This window comes from Bombyx mori, chromosome 10, assembly GCF_030269925.1.
Source record: "Bombyx mori chromosome 10, ASM3026992v2".
Classification (NCBI taxonomy): domain Eukaryota; kingdom Metazoa; phylum Arthropoda; class Insecta; order Lepidoptera; family Bombycidae; genus Bombyx; species Bombyx mori.
In genome coordinates, this window is record NC_085116.1 from 4057997 (window position 1) to 4080568 (window position 22572).

Here is a 22572-nt window from a genome sequence, read left to right on the forward strand (position 1 = left end):
ACACGTCAGCAACTACCATGACATGGGGTAAATTGGGATCCTGGGGTAAATTGGGACAAACCTGCGGAAGATTCTCAAAGTACCTGTAGCACGGAATCTACCTAATTTTGTTTATGTTAATATTTATCAATGTATAGAAGAAAAACCAAGTTAACTATGGAAGTACTAAATATGAGTTAAGTTGGTCCCAAAAATTCGTCAAATTAAATTGAAAATAGTGGTTGAAAAGTGCGTTTTAAAACAGCTTAAAGAACTTTTAAAAAAAGTAATATTATCGTTGTTTTTTCAATAAGATCACAGTTTATATAAGTTTTTAATACACCTGGAAATACCACAACAAACGGTAAGTTGCAATATTCTTATTTTAAATACAATATTTCGACAAAATAAAAAATGTATATTTTTTCCTTTCTTTTTGGGGAAAATTGGGACGTATGTAGGGTAATTGGGAACGAGACTGGAAAAATTAGGGACGAGAAAACACAAAATTGGAACGCCAAAAGACAAAATAGGGATGGCTTGTTAGGGTTGTCACTGATATCTTATAATAGATTTTTTAGCCTATACTATCACTTAATTGCGTGATGTAAAGAAGGTTAATGTGTTTATCAGTTAGTTTATGTAAGTATTATAGGTAAAAGAAAAGTATATATAAAATTACTTTTTTTTCGCGACATTTACCTTGTAATATCTGCCCGGTCGTATGTTCTTTATAGCAATAAAAAAAATTTAAAGTTAAAAGAACTCAAACGAATCAAAACTTTTGTTATTTCAGAATCTATTCACGCGTCGAATCATGATTTTGTTAACATTCAAAACGCACACACAAATAAAAACAGGCCTCAGATTTTAAATGTAACATTAATTAAAAATCCGAGATATCCAATTATGAGTGAGTGAATTAATTGAGTTTACTTATTTAGCTTAGAAAGAATTTCTTTTATTTTTGTTATTATTGGCAGTAATCAGATAAAGCTGTTTTTTTATCTTATTCACCTGATATCTTACTCTTGTTCAAAGATTATTTTGAAAATGTTGATTAAATAAAATTGTATTATTGCATTTCCAGTCCTTTTGTTTTCTATTTTTTATTCTATTTTATCATTTTGTTTCAGAGTTGTGATTTTTAAGGAAATTAAATAATAATTTTCTAAAATATAACATGCACATACTTTTTTTGATCATTGTATTGTTGATTATCATTCACGTCACATCGCTTCGGAATAGAAACCAGCTTAATTTACACTATGTTGTGTATTGTGCTTAAATTATGGATTGTATTCATCATTTCGGTCCATATAAATAATTATATGGCACCTACCTATATATCGCAGTACTGCGAGTTGACAACCCTTACAAATATCCCAATTTAACCCTTAACCGTGTCAATTTACCCCGGACGCTGGGTAAATTGGGACGGCCATTATTTTACCGATTATTTCTTTAAAATTAATAATTAAAATTATGTAACGGTTTTTATCACCTAGGTACGTTCAAGACTCAACTTATTTCTTTGGTTGAGCAGTGACTATTTAATTGGAACTATCTTAAAATTCAATCTGAAGGTCGATTTTGTCCCTATTTACCCCATTGTACGGTACGGTATAGCAATCGGCTTCTTGGAATGTGTTGCAATTGTTGTTTGGCCAAATATTTATAATAATGTCCATTTACTTTTTAAGAATTATTCATAGTCTTATGTAATCATTATATCCTTTCACTGATTGTCACTGAACGACGAACGCAGGCCGGGCATGAGTAGAACTCCAGTCAAAAAACAAAGCCGCAGAGTGGTTATGTTATTAGTAGATTATTTTAGTATGTAGTAAATTTATTTTTACGTCACTGAAGAAATAAATACGTTTTTTTTAATTAGACCATAATAAGGTCAATGCACGCCTTGTAAAAACTGGTTGAAAATATGGAATTCCCTTTAATTTCGACAAGGCAACTACGGTATTAATAATCTTATTCATAGTGGTTTAGAGCTACAGTATTATTGGTTTTATTCAAAAGTTAGAAAAGAAATGCCATCGCAAACGCAACAAGATATGACAAGCTAACAGTTGTCAACTTAGATTAAACACTTCATATATTTGAGATGCCAAAAGGTAATTTTAAAGGAATGGTTTGACGTAGATTTGTTGTGTCGCTTCCATAGATAATAATACACTTAAAACTTAAAACTGTATCATGTTTTCGAGTTAGACAAAAATTAAAATCAATGCAAGAAAAAACAATTAAAATGTTTTGGGTTGTTCAGAATCGATTTACCAAGCAAAACCATTTTTACAAATATACAGCCACGTAAAATCTTGAAGAACTATGAATTGTTGTTATTTAAATTTTAAATAATCGACTAATATCTCGAGCTCACCAAATATTGGATAAAAATTGCCGAGAGTGTGTTATAGTAGAGCTGTACAATTGTATTAAAGTAGATTGAAAGATTGAATCTATATTTAAAAAAATGAATTGCTGTTCGTTAGTCTCGCTAAAAGTGGAGAACGGCTGGACCGATTTGGCTAATTTTGGTTTTGAATTATTCGTGGAAGTCCAGGGAAGGTTTAAAAGGTGAGAAAATATAAAAAAGCTCGGAATTATATAAAAACAAACAATTTTGTTTTTCCTTTGATGTGTCCCCTTGATGTGTCTTTTATTTATCGATTGAGGCAATACGAAGTCTGCCGGGTCAGCTAGTCTTCAATAAATATGGTAGAATATAGTAACAGTGATAATTTTTTTTTTTGGAGTTTACCGCTTGTTATCTAGACCTTTAGGCCATGTGAGAGTGAATATAAGCATAGAGGGCTGCCAGATACTAAAATTAGCTACAAAATGTTTTAATTTGCTAGCCTTGTGTATTAACGGTATCAAGCAGTATTTGACGGTAAGCAGCGGCTTGGCTCCGCCCTTGGCATTGCTGACGTCCATAAGTGACGATGACCACTCACCATCAAGGGGGCGGTATACTCGTCGGCCTACAAGCACCATAAAAAGTATATGTCTAAATCATATTTTGAAAAAACTGTGAAACGAGTGGCCGTGTGTACTTTAAGCAATTAAAGTTATATTTTTCAGTAGATTTTGAGAAACCTCATTTTACAATGCATTTCTTTATTGTACACACAGTTACAATATAATAATTGCGAAAAGTTATAAAATGGCGAGCTTAACTCAACAATTGAGTTATCTACCAGCTAACCGTTCTTAAAGAGAGCTTTACATAGGTGGGTAGAAGAGTACAATCTAATCAATTTACTTATTGGTACAATACAATAATTCAATAATAATTCTTCCCTTAGTTCACTCAATAATAGTTGATAATGTAAAATATCAAGATATCGAGTATTTCAGTTCTGTCTATTTATTACTTCTGTGTGGAGATTAGAATAACTGCTAACACAAAAGTTAAAGAGTAAAATAATAAAAGTTAAAGTGTAAAAACTACTGAAATCTAGTTTTCTTTTATTGAAGAAAAATTTAAAAAATTGCAATCATATGTCGTTATACATAATTCAAATAATGTTGTATGTAGTTCAAACCTAGTGGTACATAATAAGGTAGTTGTACTGGCATCCCTGGTGTTCTATGGTGATGTGATTTGATGCAGATTACAGAAAAAAATCCAGTTCATTTTTCTAACGGTACTGTCGCGGCACAGGAGTGTCCGTAAAAGTCGGACGGGCCTCGAAAATGATAAGCGAGTGACAAGTGAACGATTGTTCTGTGGATAATGTAGGTCGCCGCAGTTTGTTGTCATAATTGATGTGAATAACTGATCCCGTGTCCGAAGGAATATATGCTGGCGACGCCGGTGGTCTGAAGAATTTGTGTGTTTAGTGGATCACTAGTTTTAAACCATGGCTGAAGCTGCAGGTGCTGCCAGCAGCAACCCCAACGCTGAGATTATTCGTGGCCAAGTGTTCGAAGTTGGTCCACGGTACACAAGTCTGCAATATATAGGCGAGGGAGCTTATGGAATGGTTGTGTAAGTAATCTGCTAATTGAAACTTTGTTCCCTAATGTCAGCTCTATAACAGAACACCGGCCCCTATCTAAATTGAAGTATATTTTCCTGTTAATAAGCTGCTCTAAATGTTGTCAATGTCTTTGAACACAATTACTTCAAATTTGTTAATGCTTGTTGTTTTGTTTTGTACTTGAGACAATGTTTATTAGAAGTATTTTGAAACTTTGCTTAAAGTTTGAAATCTTTTATAATTACCTCAATAGTTAGCTATCTGATGATTTTAATAATATGTATGTTAGAAACTAAACTTAAATCAAGATTTGAGACATTTAGTAGACAAATTCTTTGAGTTTTATATAAAGATGGATAATGTAGCTTAACAAATGACTTACAAATTGCTCCATGACATTATATCATATAAAGCTTGAGTGACTGCAATACATAATTTTATATTATTTTTATTTATTGCCCGTATTTGGGCTATTGTATTTCATTACTTTGATTCATAAATAGAAAAATATGTTGATCTTTAATAATAACAAAACTCCTTTTTCAAAAATAATTACTAGGTACTAGATATATTACTGCGATGAATTTTTCATAATGCCACAGTATCTATACTTAATGATCAGTGACTAAAGTTTACTAATTTGAAAAGACTATTGTTAGGTACCTAAGCCAGTGAATAAAAGCTGAAACTTCTTTGAAATTTGATGATATTTGTCCAACAGTTATCTTATCTCGGTTTTATCGATTATCACATTATGTTTTACTTTGTTGTTACTGTTGATAATGACATCATGTCTGACAATAAGTTTTGGATAATTTGATTAATATAATATTAGTTAACAATTTTATATCGTCATATTAAAAATCAATACTGGAGAATTGCATACACTATATTAATATTTAAATCGGAGTATATCTACAATACCATACAAGATAACATTATTATAATAATCTCACTATGAAACCAGAAAACAGAATTTTTAATGGCTGTAGTTATATTAATAGTAATATTTGCACGATGGAGTTTTATAAAAAAATAGATAAAAGGGATTATAAGATGTAAATGTGCAACTTAGGCCTTTTGGAGCTACTATTCAGTACTACTATTTACTACCATATGTTTCAATTGAGTTCAATAATACAACATAACAAACCAGCAGTTTTCCATAACTAAACATCCTTAAATTGTGCCTTCCTTAAATTAAAGTTAGTGTGGGTTGAGGGATCAGCACAAGCACCAGTTTTTAAAGTAACTTCTGTTGCTAGTATTACTACTATACATATATTATAGTATTTATTATATACCAGACGACATATTCAATGAACCTAGAGCCCACCTAGTGGTAATTGGATACTGACAGCTACACTACCATTCAAAAGTTTGAAAACACTAAGGTAATTTCAATAAAAATGTCATTAAAACACCTAAGTCATTATTTATATCACATATTAAAATATATTTAGGGCATAAATAAAATGTAACATAAAATACTTTTCATTAAATTCTTGCTTCATCAAAATAATTCACATAAAATATGTGATATTCATTCTTTTGATTAATTTACCAAAATATTCAGAGTCCAGTAATTTCTATTCATTTTGTAATTATTTCCACCACTGTGCTGAGCTTCATGGACAACGGTTCTTAACTTTTCTAACCAGCTCATTCCATACTAATTAAATGGGAGGGATATCTGGTGACCGATGCACATTTCATCTTGCAAAATTTCTTCCTTTTTTCCCCCACCTATTCGCCCGTAGCCTAAAAGGCTATTCCAGCTAAGCCCAGACCAGTAGGTGAGCTCACGGGCTCAACCTGAGAGAATTTTCTAACACTAGCCCTAGCTCTAGCAAGAGCAGTGCTTCGCAGAATCTACCACTGGATCGCAATTGCGACCCACTGAGAAGATCCGGCGAGAAACCCAGTGGGTTGTGCCTATAGACTAGTTCGCACTTCGAACTCTTCGTCGGAGTCGACGAGTTCGACGAGGACTGTGATCGGTGCATGAAGAGCCTAAAAGCACCGAGAGTGGATCCGGGGGATCCGACAAGACATGTTTTGAGTGACGGCGGCTTTGCTTTGCCCTGTCGCCTGGGTCGGATATACTATAGCTTTCTCCGATCTGGTCGAGCAATAACGGCAGATGTTTGCTGTGCCGAACTCCGAACAATGATAGTAAAACTTGCAGTCAAACAGCCCCGACTCATGAATCGATTTTCATTATTGCGAGACCTCATACAACACGAGAAATCGTTTTAACTCTACAGGAACTGCAATTAGGAACCATTTGTCACCCTCCGTATTCGCCAAACCTTGCTCCAACGGACTACCATTTTTTTCGTCACTTGGACAATTTTCTACGTGATAAAATGTGTTCTTCCCAGGAGGCAGGCTGTACAAGATGCTTTCACACAGTTTGTAGAATCTAGATCACCAGAGTTTATTGCAAAGACATAAATGACCTTCCTATTAGATGACAGCAATGTATACATAATAATGGTAGATATTTTGATTAAATAAGTATGTTAAATGAAAAAAAAGTACAAATCGGCAATTTCATACTTTAACCCCTAATATTTTTTCATTACAACATTTGGAAAAATCTTAAAATGTTGTATTAATAACACAAAAGCTATTTATAATATTTAGTCAATAGTCATAAAAAATAATAATTTGCAAACAGAAGAGGAAATGATACTTAATTAGCTTATTTATAAGATGACTTATTTGTTAGCAAAGTATTGGCAGGAACAGATTATCAGGAGTAAGAGTTAATATCACGGAAGCATGTATGATTTCGGAATTTTTGAATAAAGAAAAAAATAACGAAATTGTTAACCTCATAAAATTTTATTTCATAAAAACCAGAATTGTCTAGGCAAATAGTTTTCTCAAAAGTTTCTTTTCAGACTGAGTCAAGATAAAGACAAAAGAAATCAAAACAATATACATTAATGAATGAACTAAAATATTTTGGTTTTCTTCAAATTTTATCTGGGTGTGTACCTACTTATGCAATAAGTAAACCAGTAAAATAACTGTCGTGTACTGACCGATGTAGTTTGCCGAAATTGTAATTATGTATAATCGAAATTGGCTTTCGTTTTTTCCCTATAAATTTACTAAACAATGCTACCAGCGTCAATAGTGCTTGTAAAGCTTGCGCTTTCGACCCAAGATTGCCATTTGCGTATCTCATGCGAGGATGATGGGATCGAGACTGGGAATGATCTAGCAATATTCCCTTTTCTGGAACCGCGCAGTGATATGCACAAGATGTTAAGAGCTATTACGATCGCTCATGTTTCGAAGTCTCTTTAGAATTACATAATATGTATACTCGTACATATTTTATTAACTTACGGTGCTAATGCTAAACGGAAACTATGTCACCATACGGCAACGTAAATGACGTCACCAGAATTGTGATATGAAAGCGAAATTTCAATTGTGTTCTATTGATGGCAGTTTTATGTCATGATGAGTTTATTATGGAAGCACTGTGCGGAGGACAGGAAGGAATGGGAGAATATAGTCCAAACAAAAGTGCTCAGTAAAAGTCACGACCCTCAAGACTGCGGAACACGATGCAAGGAGAAGGAGTCCATCAGTGATAACTACTAAACATAAGAGAGACAGAGAGAGAGAGAGAGAACGCTACTCAATTATCTCCGCGTCTCTCTCGTGTTCTTTAGGTTTCCTTTCACAAATTCGTCTTGCATCATGAAAAAGTCCTCTAAATTCAAACGTTTCGTAGGATCGCTTACTATGTACATAAATACATACATAAACTTCAAAAAATCTTGGCCGCGTATTGTTTAAAAATAAAATTACAAGTATGTACATACAGTCGTGGTCAACTAATTAGGGACAATCTCTAGTTACGCCAAATTGTGAAATTTTTTTTTATTTTCCAACGAGTTTTAGCAATATTCCATATCTTTTACATGTAAGTGTAATTAGTCATTTATGTGCGCGATTATACAAACAATAACAACTTCTTAAACATTAAACCTCTTTACAGTATAGCTTATACAATATCATAGTGCTATTGGTTCAAAGAATGCTGGCTGGCCATTTAATTAGGGACACTGAGGTATTGCGTTCTAATTTCATAATTGGAATTTTAAAATTTTTTTGTTTCTTTTCTTATTGTTTAGTGGTCGTTTTGGCGGCAAACCAGATTTTTTATTTTAAGTTTTGAGAATTATTTTGAAGAAAAATGGGCAAAAATAAAAGTTGCGATCCAACACTACGAAAAATTATCATGAAGTTTGTCGAGCGTGGTTGGTCATACCGAAGGATAGCACAACATTTAAATTGTTCAAAAACTATGATATGCAATGCAGTGCAACATTTCAAGCGCTATAACACAGCTTTAAATGTGTCCAGAACAAAAAGATCGAGAAAAACGACTCCGCAAGAAGATAGAAGAAGGCTCTATTTTAATTAAACACGAAGTGTTTGGGGCAAACGAAAGAGCCGGTGTATCTGCGAGGACTGTTCGACGACGTTTGGTAGAAGCAGGGTTGTTCGGAAGAGTGGCTCGCAAAGTACCGTTGTTGAAGAAAGAACATAGAAATGCTCGTTTCGCATTTGCAAGTAAATATGGACATTGGACCTACGCCCAATGGCAACATGTACTTTTCTCTGACGAGACCAAGGTTAATTTGATTTCTTAAGATGGAAGGCAATATGTACGGCGTCCTGTAAAAGCGGAAATGAATCCAAGATTCACAAAAAAACAGGTGAAACATGGTGGTGGAAACATTAAAATATAGGGTTCATTTTCTGAACGTGGAGTGGGACCTGTGAGGAAAGTTCAGGGTAACTTAGACCAACATCAATACAAGGCAATATTGGAAGAAACTATGCTTCCCAATGCTGAGGAGCATCTCCTATTATATGGACGTTTAAGCAGGATAACGACCCGAAACATACCGCCCATTCAGTCAAGTCGTTTCTTACCAGTCAGTTTGTATCGGTGCTAGATTGGCCAGCAAATAGCCCGGACCTCAACCCAATTGAGCACCTTTGGCACGAAATCAAGAAAAAAGTTGCCACTTATCGTAATACAAATTTGGATGAACTTCATGAAGCTTTTTGTGAGGCATGGGCAAACATTCCTGTCGAAACATGTCAGAAACTGATAATGTCTATGCCACATCGGTGTCAAGCGGTAATTACTAACAAAGGTTTTGCTACTGGGTACTGATTTTACACGTAATAAAATGGAGCTGTTAAAGATATTATAACACTGAAGATTATAAGTTTTGTGTAACTGTATTTTTCATTATACTTTACTGTCCTTAATTAAATGTCCACTACAGAATTGTACCTTTATATTTAATACATGTTTAATATTTGATATTAAATACTTTTTCTATTTATTAAATCTTTTATTTACAGCCATTTATAGCATAATAATCGGACTACATTATGCAAATAATAGGTGCTGAGAAATCAATAGGGTTTTATATTTAAATGTACATAGCCGGTTATAGCCCTTCACTATCTTGAATGTCCCTAATTAGTTGACCACGACTGTATATCTCTACATCACCGCAGTTACGTCAGCATTACACAAATAAAATGTGCAACTGAATTGAAATTGTATATATCTTACGAATTTGTTCTAGAATATGGGCATAAATTGTTAAATATACAAATTCACATTTACAAGTTTTAATTGAAATTTTATTTAAAATTAGCAATAATTAGCTCGATTGCAAATCGTGGATATATCAAAATATAAAAATACCGTATATTATTACTGTAGATCTTTAAACATACACCTATAATTTCTTCTGGGACAAATTATCTGTGTAATTGCATCGAATTGTCATAAGATTTAAGAAAAGTTGTGAAACAATAATCAGAACATAGATCAGAAAAAATAAAAGGGGCGCTCTTGTAACCAGCTTTATTTCGTCACATGAACATCTGATGTTACCGAGATCCATGGGGCGACTGTGGTGCCAACTTTTCTAATCAAACTTGCCGTATCTATTCTGGATAAATTGAAATTCATCGCAACAAAAATTTGAAACTAAATTAGGGCGGACTCGGTGTTGAGTCTAAAAATGATATTTGTTTTGAAAATACTCACAGTACTTTGGAGATTGTACAAACATCCCGTCGATATTAAATTAGGATAAAAGGATATTCGTGTTTCTCCAAGGCTTGGCGGGCATCCGTCTTAGTTCCCTGGTCACGTCCGGAAACGCCGGCCTCAGCACTCATACCAATCATTTGTCGCATAACCAATTCAAATGTTTGCTATATTTAACGAAAATTGGGCGAATTCTTTAAGTAACAGATTGTAAATAAGTTTGTAGCACATTAATTACATTGTAACAGATTACTAACAGAATGTATGATAATACATACATAGTAATTAGCATTTCGCTTTTCCATATTCCCTACCTAATCTTTGGTAGCCTAAGGGGCTATTCCAACGCGGACCGGTAAGTGAGCTCACGGGCTCAACCTGAAAGAATTGTTAACACTAGCCCTAGCAAGAGCAGTGCTTCGCTGAATCTGCTAATGGATCAGAATAGCGATCCATTTAGAAAATATGGCGAGAATCTCAGTGGGTTGTGTTTATGGGATATTTCGTACGTCGAAGTCGACGAGTTCGACGAGGACTGTGACCGGTACTTGAAGAGCCTATTAGCACCGCGAATGGTGCGGGAGGATCCGACAAGACATGTTTTGGGCGACGGCGGCTTTGCTTTGCCCCGTCTACCTGGGTTGGATATGTAGTTAGCGGTGGTCACGATAAGAAGGTTATCATGCCGCGCCGCTTTTCAAAGTAGCGTTCTGATGATTCCCTGAGATATTTGCGTATCGGTTCTAGAACTTTTCCATTGAAGATCGGTTCTTGTATTAAATTGGTCGGTGTTTTTTTTTTCGTTACGGTATTTGTTCTTGCAATACAATGTATCAAGTTTTAACGAACTGTTGAATTACTGGTACCTATTAGCGGTCAACTTCTTTTTACCACCCTGTCACCCGCCCTCCTTCATCTACAGTGCTTTCTTTCTTCCCTACTCCAAGCTTCCCGGCTTCCCAGCTCTCGAATAATCTCGCCTCCGTGGTATTTCTCGGGTGGGTCTTAAACGATTTTAACTCGGGTCTCAAGTTGAACAGCAGTATACATACTTGTCTGTGGTATTAACCGCTACTAGGTGAACCGCGGGATCGTCTGCCCATCATGCATTAAAAAAACCCAAGTCTTCTATTATGTCTGAATATATAACATGATTTCTATAACGAACTAAACTTTCTAAATAAACACAAAACGAACCGGTTCTATTAATACTTTACGACAACAATTTCAATCTGTTACTCTTGAATGAGCGAAATAAAAATAAGACGACAATTGCATCTATGAAAAATTCCAACGATAACCGGTTTTTTTTTTCTTAATGTTTTTAGGGGGCATTTACCTTTAATCTCGGAAACGGCTCCAACGATTTTTATTAAATTTAGTATTCAGGGGATTTCGTTGGCGATAAATCGATCTAGCTACGATTTATTTTCAGAAAATGTTTTGATTTATTCGTGTTTTTAATAATCTACTTTATGACTCTTCCCGACATCTATTGGCGAATAATAATACTATTTTTCATAATTGAGAGCAACTAACTGCTTTAAAGACACAATCCCACAAGCTATTTCAGCAGATGGCGTTGTTAAGCCATCCGAAACCAATGAGTGTTTGCTTTAAGGTTAGACCAAGAAAATGAATTCTTTATTTATATTATTTGTGTCTTTTTAACTCACGTGTTCACTTAAAAATGCCTAAACGATCTTGGAATATTTCATAATTTTATCAATATGTAATTCGTATTTAATCAAAAAAAATAAAAAATACCGAGCAAAGCTCGGTCATAGTCTAGTTTCTATAAAGAGTTGTGTGATGTTAAAAATGAGAAATACGAACTATTACCGTTTCGGATATCTGCAAACACTCAAGTCCCCTATGGAACTTTGAAATTGAAGCGGTGTTACTGTTTTTAAAAGAATATATTTATTAATTTATATATTAAAAATAATAGCCTAGTATTCATAATTCAAACATACCATATTTATTTTCTTTTATTTTGTATAGGTAGTTTGGTTAAACCAAAGTAAACTTGGAATTTGATACATCTTTAAGGGCTCGTTTCATATTTATTGTTTTGCGATTTTCAACTTTGAAAACCGTTCAAATAAAAACTTGAAAACAATTGTGAATTGTGCAAAAACATATGTGTAGCATAGGCTACGAACGGGGTCCACAATGAAGAAACAACATTGTTTGGAATCGAGACCGCAAAATTTATAAATTTGTGAAATTACGGCCGCTCCTCGGCAATGTTGTGAATCTACACGGGTCCTTACAATTTTCCTATTTGGTTTCTGTAGGCAGCAAGCAGCTTGGCTGTGCCCCTGGCATTGCTAACGTGAAAAAACAGTGTTGAGCATTCATTATTTAATGGGTCACATGCTCACCTTCGAAGTCTATAAATAACCCACAGTTATTGTGAATGTCGGTTTGACGGGTAGAATAACCGTAATTTCAACACATTTTTGACTGATGTCATTTCACAAGATGATTGACGATATTCAAATTGTGATGATGCCTATGGGCCCCAATAATAACCATTAACCTCTGCGTGCTCATTTCTGGTAATAATAATAAATATCTAGCACGAAAGTTCTGCAAAATATGTCTATTATGCTTCTAAGAACGATTTCTGTCCGATTTCGCATAAAAAAATAGACGGGCCAAATAATTTGGTAAATAAAAGAGTTGATTGTATTAATATGTGGTCAAAAAATTAACAGTTGAATCGCAAACCATTGTCGCTCATTTATTTACCCAACCATCATATCTATATATATCATTTATTTATATTAATATTAATATTATTTATGTTAATCATTTATAAAAATCGATATAGGTATATTATCTAACTCTGGAACGGCTGGGCAGATTTCGTTGAAATTTTCAGGAAATCTTCAGATTGGCCTGCCCGATGATCCTGTGATTCGTAGAAATCGGATCAAAGTCAAATGTAAGAACGACCAGCAAAGCGGGCCGAATTTGACTGGCATACAATAAGTTAACATAAAACTGACACCGAGACAAATTATTAATGCACTGTAATATTCCTGTAATATTATCCTTGGTAGATATTGTAGATAACCATAATTTTTTAGTTTTGCTATTTATTATTTCTAGCGATGTTAAAAGGGCCTCAAACAATCACTTCTCTACATCAGATTATGATTTCGTGAACATTTTTCCAACATTGTTGTCCTGTGACGGAAGGACGACATTTTTACGTTTAGTAAAAAAAAAAGTTTTTTTTGCTTGAGGACTTTTAATCGTTCTGAATGTACATTTTCAATGTCAACAAAATCGATTAGTTTTAGAAAAGCAAGGTAACTAAAGGCTTAAATTTCTATGTTCAAATTCCTCATAAGAAATCTAGATTCGTTCCGCTATCAGTCACATTTCAAAGAAATCATCAAGGCAGTATTTACGATAAGGTAATGAGGTCACGATGAACGGCTGGCTTGTTTCATCAAGTTATTTATTTTTACAGTTACATTATTATTTAATATTATATCTACAATTACCTACAAATGTGTGTGTAGGTATTTGATTTTATCCCTCCACAAGATCAGACCTCTTGTAATCATGAGGGACTGGTAAAATTCGTGCATGTCGCTATGTTTCGATTCCTTTGCTAAACTAAAATGTCTTTGAATAGTAAAATAGCTCTTATAGGTAATGAAATTGATCTCATAGCTCAATGTAAGCAGTGGCATTCATGTCATTCACGCTCTTATAGAAGGAAATCGAGCGTATTCATGTCGGATAACGCACAGTGAACAATTCAATAATCGAATTCAATAATCGTATTCAATATCCATATTTCGATACAATATAACGGTGTAATCGATTTCTTCAGTTAACTACAGCAAAAGCTCTTTGTTCGCAGGGTATATGTTCCGTAAATATGCCGCGAATACAGAGATCGCGAATATGAAAAAGCGCTTTTACAAAGGATATTCGGTTGAATACCTACATATTTGAATCCTTGTACTGCAATGTACTGATTTATCGATTAGATCCGCGGATAGTGAAAACGCAAATAAAGGAAGCACCAATAAAGAGCTTTTACTGTATTTGCAAGGAATTGTGTAGTCTCATCGATAATTAAAGTTTGTGTAGTGGTTTTCATACACAGTGTGCCGACATCTTGTGTATTTTATCGGTTTAATTGTTTTTTATCTGAATTATAAAAATATGGCAGGCGTAAAGAGTATCTTATTAGTGTTAAATTGATTGATTTGCTAAATTTATTTGATTTCAAAATGCTCATAGAGTGATAAAAGTCTTTGAATATAATTGCTCTAACAAACGAAACTATGAAGGAATCTTTAGTTTTCAAATAATGGCATTTTTCTTGTTAGTGCCTAAGTAACTTTTTTGCATTTGAATAGAATAGATAAGTTGTGTGAAATTACCTTATTAAAGTTTAGAATTCAATATCTTTAAACATTTGAACCGAGAAATCTCATTTCTCTGTTAACGTAGATGAATCCATTATTCTACTATAAAAACAATTTAAAGAAGAACCATTAAAATTTCAGAACTTTTTGGTTTATGTAATAACGGAAGGTTTGAACTTTTAGGGCGAATCTGTTTTTTATACCGGGATAATATATCATTTTTACTGGCCTTCAAATTGGTGGAAATACAATATCTTCTGTGTTCTTTTAGCAGTTTTTTAACATAAAACATACAAGTTCTAAATTATTGTGTAGTGATGGATTCAGTCTACCAGTTCATTTAGCGCTTGAATTAGCTGTTTAAATCAAAGATACTAATGTTTCCTTTATCACAAATCAGTTCCTGCGAGAGACCTATGTTATAACAGATGAAACAAAAAGACACAACATTCCGATAGAGGCACCCGTCACGTGCGGACGTGCTCATCGTCCACTCGATCGCCCGGTCTTTGTTCGCCCGGCTTTTGTTAGCCCGGCCATTGTTCGCGCGGCCTGTGTTCGTGGTACATCTGCCGACTAAGTGCTCTTTCTGGAAGTTTTTATTTGTTTTGTTTCCTTTTGTTGTTTCTGTGTTCGTGGTACATCTGCCGACAAAGTGGTTTCCTGCAAGTATTTATTTGTTTTGTTTCTTTTCGTAATTTCTGTTTTGTTGTGCTTTTTCTTTGTCCTGTAGTAATCGCGCCGCATTGCCACCTGTGTTCAATAGAACCGCTCAGGTCCGAGAAGTTGGGGCCTCGCCGCAAGGCGAGTGTTTTCAAGACCCGGGGCCGCCCCACCTGGGTACTCAGCGATCATGGACGCTGTATTCGCGGAATTCCTCCGACTTCGCCACCCACAGCTCGCCTCGGAGTTTTTGGCCTTCAAAGCCAATCACACTGCGAGCCCTCTCGAGGACTCCGCCGCGCTCGCTGCTCCTGCGTCGCCTGTACCTGCGTGCAGAGCTTCTGCATTGAGCACCGCAGCCTCTGTCGTGCCTGCCGCTCCCGTGTCGCCTATACTGGCGAGAAAAGCTGCTGCGTCGTCCGCCGTGACCATCGTTTCAGCTGAGCGATCATCCGCGGCCTCCGTCGCGCCCTCTAAAACACCTACACTTGCTCGTAGGTCGCCTGCACCCGCCTCCTCGTGCTCCGACTCTGACTCGGACATGGAGGTCGACCTCGCCCCCGCCTCATCGACGGATGGATTCACCCTGGTACAGAAGGGTAAGAAGCGTGCCGCGGAGTCTCGAGCTCCCGCGGCCGCTAAAATTAGCAAAGCCGTGAACGCGTCGCGCCCCCGCCCTCAGACTCCCGTTGCGCCCCCAGCCCGTGCCACTCCGTCGCCGCGTCCGGTGGCACAAAATAAAACCCAGACCCCTCCCCCGGTTATCCTTCAGGAGAAGGCAGCTTGGGATCGAGTTTGCCTGGCCCTTAAGGCCAAAAATATAAATTTCACGAATGCCCGTAACCTCGCGAACGGCATTCAAATTAAGGTTCAAACACCCGACGACCATAGGGCCCTCTCTTCTTACCTCCGTAAGGAGCGTATAAGTTTCCATACGTATACGCTCCAGGAGGAGCGCGAACTCCGCGTTGTAATACGCGGAATCCCTAAAGAGTTAGATGTAGAGCTCGTAAAAGCCGACCTGTTAGAACAAGGCCTACCAGTGAATTCTGTGCACCGTATGCACACCGGTCGCGGTAGGGAGCCATATAATATGGTTCTAGTCGCTCTCCAGCCTACCCCCGAGGGTAAGAAAATCTTTAACACACAGACCGTCTGTAGGCTCTCTGGTATCGCTGTCGAAGCCCCCCATAAAAAAGGCACTCCTAGCCAGTGCCATAACTGTCAATTGTACGGGCACTCTTCCCGTAACTGTCACGCGCGCCCCCGATGTGTTAAATGTTTGGGCGATCACGCCACGGCCCTCTGCGCTCGCGACCAAAAAACCGCGACGGAACCGCCTAGCTGCGTCCTGTGTCGAACACAGGGTCACCCCGCGAATTACCGTGGTTGCCCCCGAGCCCCTAAAATAAATCGCCGCGTCGCCCGCCAAAACCGCCTCCGAGCTTCCGGCCCAGACATCAAAGCCTCGGCACCCTCTGCGTCGCAGGCTAAGCCAGCGTTCGTTCCGGCGGCGGTGCCCAGTGTCTCGGCCTGGGCAAAACCGCTGCCGTACACGAACACGGCTACAACTCCCTCCTCCGCGATTCGTCCCGCCCCCGCGACTCGTCCCTCTCCCGCGACTTGCCCTCCGACCGCGTCCGACAATCTCGCTTTAGCGATCGACTTCTTTCAGTCGATCAACTTTGAGCGCGTTAACGCTTTGGGCGACGCCATTCGCGCTGCCTCCACTGCACAACACTTTATCGCCGTTGTGCAGGAATACGCCGACGTATACGCGTCATTAAATACGTACGTCCTCCCCTCACTCCGCCGGTAATCAATGGCGTATATAAGTAGAATAAAGCCCCTATCCGTAACGATAGGATTTTTTAACGCTTACGGTCTCGCAAATCAACGTGATCAGGTTTCTGACTTTTTGCGTGACCACCAAATTGATATCTTTTTAGTGCAGGAGACCCTACTTAAGCCCGCGCGCCGTGACCCTAAAATCGCGAACTATAACATGGTCAGGAACGACAGGCTCTCTGCCCGTGGTGGTGGTACCGTCATTTACTATAGAAGAGCCCTGCATTGCGTCCCGCTCGATCCTCCCGCGCTCGCTAATATCGAAGCATCAGTGTGCCGAATCTCACTGACGGGACACGCGCCGATCGTTATCGCGTCCGTTTATCTTCCACCGGATAAGATCGTTCTAAGCAGTGATATCGAGGCGCTGCTCGGTATGGGGAGCTCTGTCATTCTGGCGGGCGACCTAAATTGTAAACACATCAGGTGGAACTCACACACCACAACCCCGAATGGCAGGCGGCTTGACGCGTTAGTCGATGATCTCGCCTTCGATATCGTCGCTCCGTTAACCCCGACTCACTACCCGCTAAATATCGCGCATCGCCCGGATATACTCGACATAGCGTTATTAAAAAACGTAACTCTGCGCTTACACTCGATCGAAGTAGTTTCAGAGTTAGATTCAGACCACCGTCCCGTCGTTATGAGGCTCGGTCGCGCTCCCGATTCCGTTCCCGTCACGAGGACTGTGGTGGATTGGCACACGCTGGGCATCAGCCTGGCTGAATCTGATCCACCATCGCTCCCGTTTAACCCGGACTCTATCCCGTCTCCTCAGGATACCGCTGAAGCCATAGACATCTTAACGTCACACATCACCTCGACATTAGATAGGTCATCGAAACAAGTTGTAGCGGAGGACTTCCTTCACCGCTTCAAATTGTCCGACGATATTAGGGAACTCCTTAGAGCTAAGAACGCCTCGATACGCGCCTACGACAGGTATCCTACCGCGGAAAATCGTATTCGAATGCGTGCCCTACAACGCGACGTAAAGTCTCGCATCGCCGAAGTCCGAGATGCCAGATGGTCTGATTTCTTAGAAGGACTCGCGCCCTCCCAAAGGTCTTACTACCGCTTAGCTCGTACTCTCAAATCGGATACGGTAGTAACCATGCCCCCCCTCGTAGGCCCCTCAGGCCGACTCGCGGCGTTCGATGATGACGAAAAAGCAGAGCTGCTGGCCGATACATTGCAAACCCAGTGCACGCCCAGCACTCAATCCGTGGACCCTGTTCATGTAGAATTAGTAGACAGTGAGGTAGAACGCAGAGCCTCCTTGCCACCATCGGATGCGTTACCACCCGTCACCCCGATAGAAGTTAAAGACTTGATCAAAGACCTACGTCCTCGCAAGGCTCCCGGTTCCGACTGTATATCTAACCGCGTTATTAAACTTCTACCCGTCCAACTCATCGTGATGTTGGCATCTATTTTCAATGCCGCTATGGCGAACTGTATCTTTCCCGCGGTGTGGAAAGAAGCGGACGTTATCGGCATACATAAACCCGGTAAACCAAAAAATCATCCGACGAGTTACCCCGCCCGATTAGCCTCCTCATGTCTCTAGGCAAACTGTATGAGCGTCTGCTCTACAAACGCCTCAGAGACTTCGTCTCATCCAAGGGCATTCTTATCGATGAACAATTCGGATTCCGTACAAATCACTCATGCGTTCAACAGGTGCACCGCCTCACGGAGCACATTCTTGTGGGGCTTAATCGACCAAAACCGTTATACACGGGAGCTCTCTTCTTCGACGTCGCAAAAGCGTTCGACAAAGTCTGGCACAATGGTTTGATTTTCAAACTATTCAACATGGGCGTGCCGGATAGTCTCGTGCTCATCATACGGGACTTCTTGTCGAACCGCTCTTTTCGATATCGAGTCGAGGGAACCCGCTCCTCCCCACGACCTCTCACAGCTGGAGTCCCGCAAGGCTCTGTCCTCTCACCCCTCCTATTTAGCTTATTCGTCAACGATATTCCCCGGTCGCCGCCGACCCATTTAGCTTTATTCGCCGACGACACGACTGTTTACTATTCTAGTAGAAATAAGTCCCTAATCGCGAAGAAGCTTCAGAGCGCAGCCCTAGCCCTAGGACAGTGGTTCCGAAAATGGCGCATAGACATCAACCCAGCGAAAAGTACTGCGGTGCTATTTCAGAGGGGAAGCTCCACACGGATTTCCTCCCGGATTAGGAGGAGGAATCTCACACCCCCGATTACTCTCTTTAGACAACCCATACCCTGGGCCAGGAAGGTCAAGTACCTGGGCGTTACCCTGGATGCATCGATGACATTCCGCCCGCATATAAAATCAGTCCGTGACCGTGCCGCGTTTATTCTCGGTAGACTCTACCCCATGATCTGTAAGCGGAGTAAAATGTCCCTTCGGAACAAGGTGACACTTTACAAAACTTGCATAAGGCCCGTCATGACTTACGCGAGTGTGGTGTTCGCTCACGCGGCCCGCACACACATAGACACCCTCCAATCCCTACAATCCCGCTTTTCCAGGTTAGCTGTCGGGGCTCCGTGGTTCGTGAGGAACGTTGACCTACACGACGACCTGGGCCTCGAATCAATTCGGAAATACATGAAGTCAGCGTCGGAACGATACTTCGATAAGGCTATGCGTCATGATAATCGCCTTATCGTTGCCGCCGCTGACTACTCCCCGAATCCTGATCATGCAGGAGCCAGTCACCGTCGACGCCCTAGACACGTCCTTACGGATCCATCAGATCCAATAACCTTTGCATTAGATGCCTTCAGCTCTAATACTAGGGGCAGGCTTAGGGACCCCGGTAACCGTACTCGTCGAACTCGACAAAGAGGTCGACGTGCAACCTAACCCATGCATCAGCCCGCTGAGTTTCTCGCCGGATCTTCTCAGCGGGTCGCGATTCCGATCCGGTAGTAGATTCATTCGCGAAACAATTGCTCTTGAGTTGTTAGGTCTCCTTCGGAGGCGCTCGGGCAGTTGTTAGCAAATCCCACCCCTCTTGGCTGAGCCTTTGCTCGCCCACCTGTCCTGGTGAAACTGGAAAGGCCTTCGGGCCACCAGTAAACTTTCAATCATAAAAAAAAAAAAAAAAAAAAAAAAAAAAAAAAAAAAAAAAAAAAAAAAAAAAAAAAAAGACACAACAGCATAGAGCAGTAGGGAATCAGTAATATTATTTTTACGTGGTCTATATGTACTTATTTACATTATGCTATTTAATTTTAAATTCAGATACCATAGCGGTATATGTAGAAGTTCTCTTCACTAGCGTGCGAGTCGTCTCATCAAGCACGATTTTTTTATTCCACAACATTGGATCTCTGGTCGAGCCGACTTCGAGAGGGACATCTGCTAAACGGACTATAAACAGCTCTGATTCATTTGTCAATCATTACGTTGGCTTGATAAATTCTATGCTTACACTGCAATATAGGTTGTATGGTTATATGCACACTGGAGGTGAAATACTGGTTTGGCCACATGGTGTCGCACGCTACGGCTATTTGAGCAAACAACACACCCACTTTGCTTTATATTGTTCAGACTGGTTTTTAAAGAGGCAACTAAGGGCGCAGTTTCATGTGCATTTGAATTAATCTCTCTCGATAAAAATCATCAAACTAAGTTTATGTAAATTAAATTAAAGAATTTTATCTGGTGTCTACGCATTTCATTTGATTAAATTAGGAAAAATCCAGTGCATAGACATCCATACGTGTAAAGTACTCTAAGCATACTTTTTGAAGTTGAGCTTGTGATTTGGTGAGGTTGTATTATGTATCACGTTCACAATAGTCGTTTTACCTTTCAAACACGATTGCTTCACAACAAATAGGCAGAATACGTGATTTTCAGTTATATAAATATTTATACACACACATATATATATACACATTTATAAATGAACAGCCTAAAAACCTTAATTGGTGTATATACAGTCGTGGTCAACTAATTAGGGACAATTTCTAGTTAAGCCAAATTGTGAATTTTTTTTATATTTTCCAACAAGTCTTAGCAATATTCCATATTTTTTACATGTAAGTGTAATTAGTCATTTATGTGCGCGATTATAAAAACAATAACAACTTCTTAAACATTAAACCTCTTTACAGTATAGCTGATACAATATCATAGTGCTACTGGTTCAAAGAATGCTGGCTGGCCATTTAATTAGGGACACTGAGGTATTGCGTTCTAATTTCAAAATTGGACTTTTAATACTTTTTTGTTTCTTTTCTTATTGTTTAGTGGTCGTTTTGGCGGCAATTCAGATTTTTTATTTTAAGTTTTGAGAATTATTTTGAAGAAAAATGGGCAAAAATAAAAGTTGCAATCCAACACTACGAAAAATTATCATGAAGTTTGTCGAGCGTGGTTGGTCATACCGAAGGATAGCACAACATTTAAATTGTTCAAAAAACTATGGTATGCAATGCAGTGCAACATTTCAAGCGCTATAACACAGCTTTAAACGTGTCCAGAACAAAAAGATCGAGAAAAACGACTCCGCAAGAAGATAGAATGATAACCAGGTTAGCTAAGAAAGATCCGTTTCTAGGCTCTATTTTAATTAAACACGAAGTGTTTGGGGCCAACGAAAGAGCCGGTGTATCTGCGAGGACCGTTCGACGACGTTTGGTAGAAGCAGGGTTGTTCGGAAGAGTGGCTCGCAAAGTACCGTTGTTGAAGAAAGAACATAGAAATGCTCGTTTGGAATTTGCACGTAAATATGGACATTGGACCTACGCCCAATGGCAACATGTACTTTTCTCTGACGAGACCAAGGTTGATTTGATTTCTTCAGATGGAAGGCAATATGTACGGCGTCCTGTAAAAGCGGAAATGAATCCAAGATTCACAAAAAAACAGGTGAAACATGGCGGTGGAAACATTAAAATATGGGGTTCATTTTCTGGACGTGGAGTGGGACCTGTGAGGAAAGTTCAGGGTAACTTAGACCAACATCAATACAAGGCAATATTGGAAGAAACTATGCTTCCCTATGCTGAGGAGTATCTCCCTATTATATGGACGTTTTAGCAGGATAACGATCGGGTCGTACCGCCCATTCAGTCAAGTCGTTTCTTACCATTCAGTTTGTATCAGTGCTAGATTGGCCAGCAAATAGCCCGGACCTCAACCCAATTGAGCACCTTTGGCACGAAATCAAGAAAAAAGTTGCCACTTATCGTAATACAAATTTGGATGAACTTCATGAAGCTTTTTGTGAGAGGCATGGGCAAACATTCCTGTCGAAACATGTCAGAAACTGATAATGTCTATGCCACATCGGTGTCAAGCGGTAATTACTAACAAAGGTTTTGCTACTGGGTACTGATTTTACACGTAATAAAATGGAGCTGTTAAAGATATTATAACACTGAAGATTATAAGTTTTGTGTAACTGTATTTTTCATTATACTTTACTGTCCTTAATTAAATGTCCACTACAGAACTGTACCTTAATATTTAATACATGTTTAATCTTTGATATTAAATACTTTTTCTATTTATTAAATCTTTTATTTACAGCCATTTATAGTATAATAATCGGACC

General features: G+C 38.6%; 1 protein-coding gene and 1 long non-coding RNA gene across 2 annotated transcripts in view; both read left to right on the plus strand.

Annotated features, from left to right (window-relative positions):
* Positions 1-18: 18 nt before the first annotated feature.
* On the plus strand, positions 19-1161 carry LOC134199460 (uncharacterized). Its single transcript, XR_009973965.1, has 2 exons — positions 19-892; positions 1116-1161. It is a non-coding gene; the product is annotated as an uncharacterized LOC134199460 (long non-coding RNA).
* Positions 1162-3628: 2467 nt separating this feature from the next.
* Positions 3629-22572, plus strand: part of Erk (extracellular regulated MAP kinase) — a 47055-nt gene continuing 28111 nt past the window's right edge. Inside the window, 1 exon segment of the mRNA NM_001043456.1 lies at positions 3629-3991. Within this exon segment, the coding sequence (NP_001036921.1) occupies positions 3864-3991 (128 nt within the window). The 5' untranslated portion in view covers positions 3629-3863.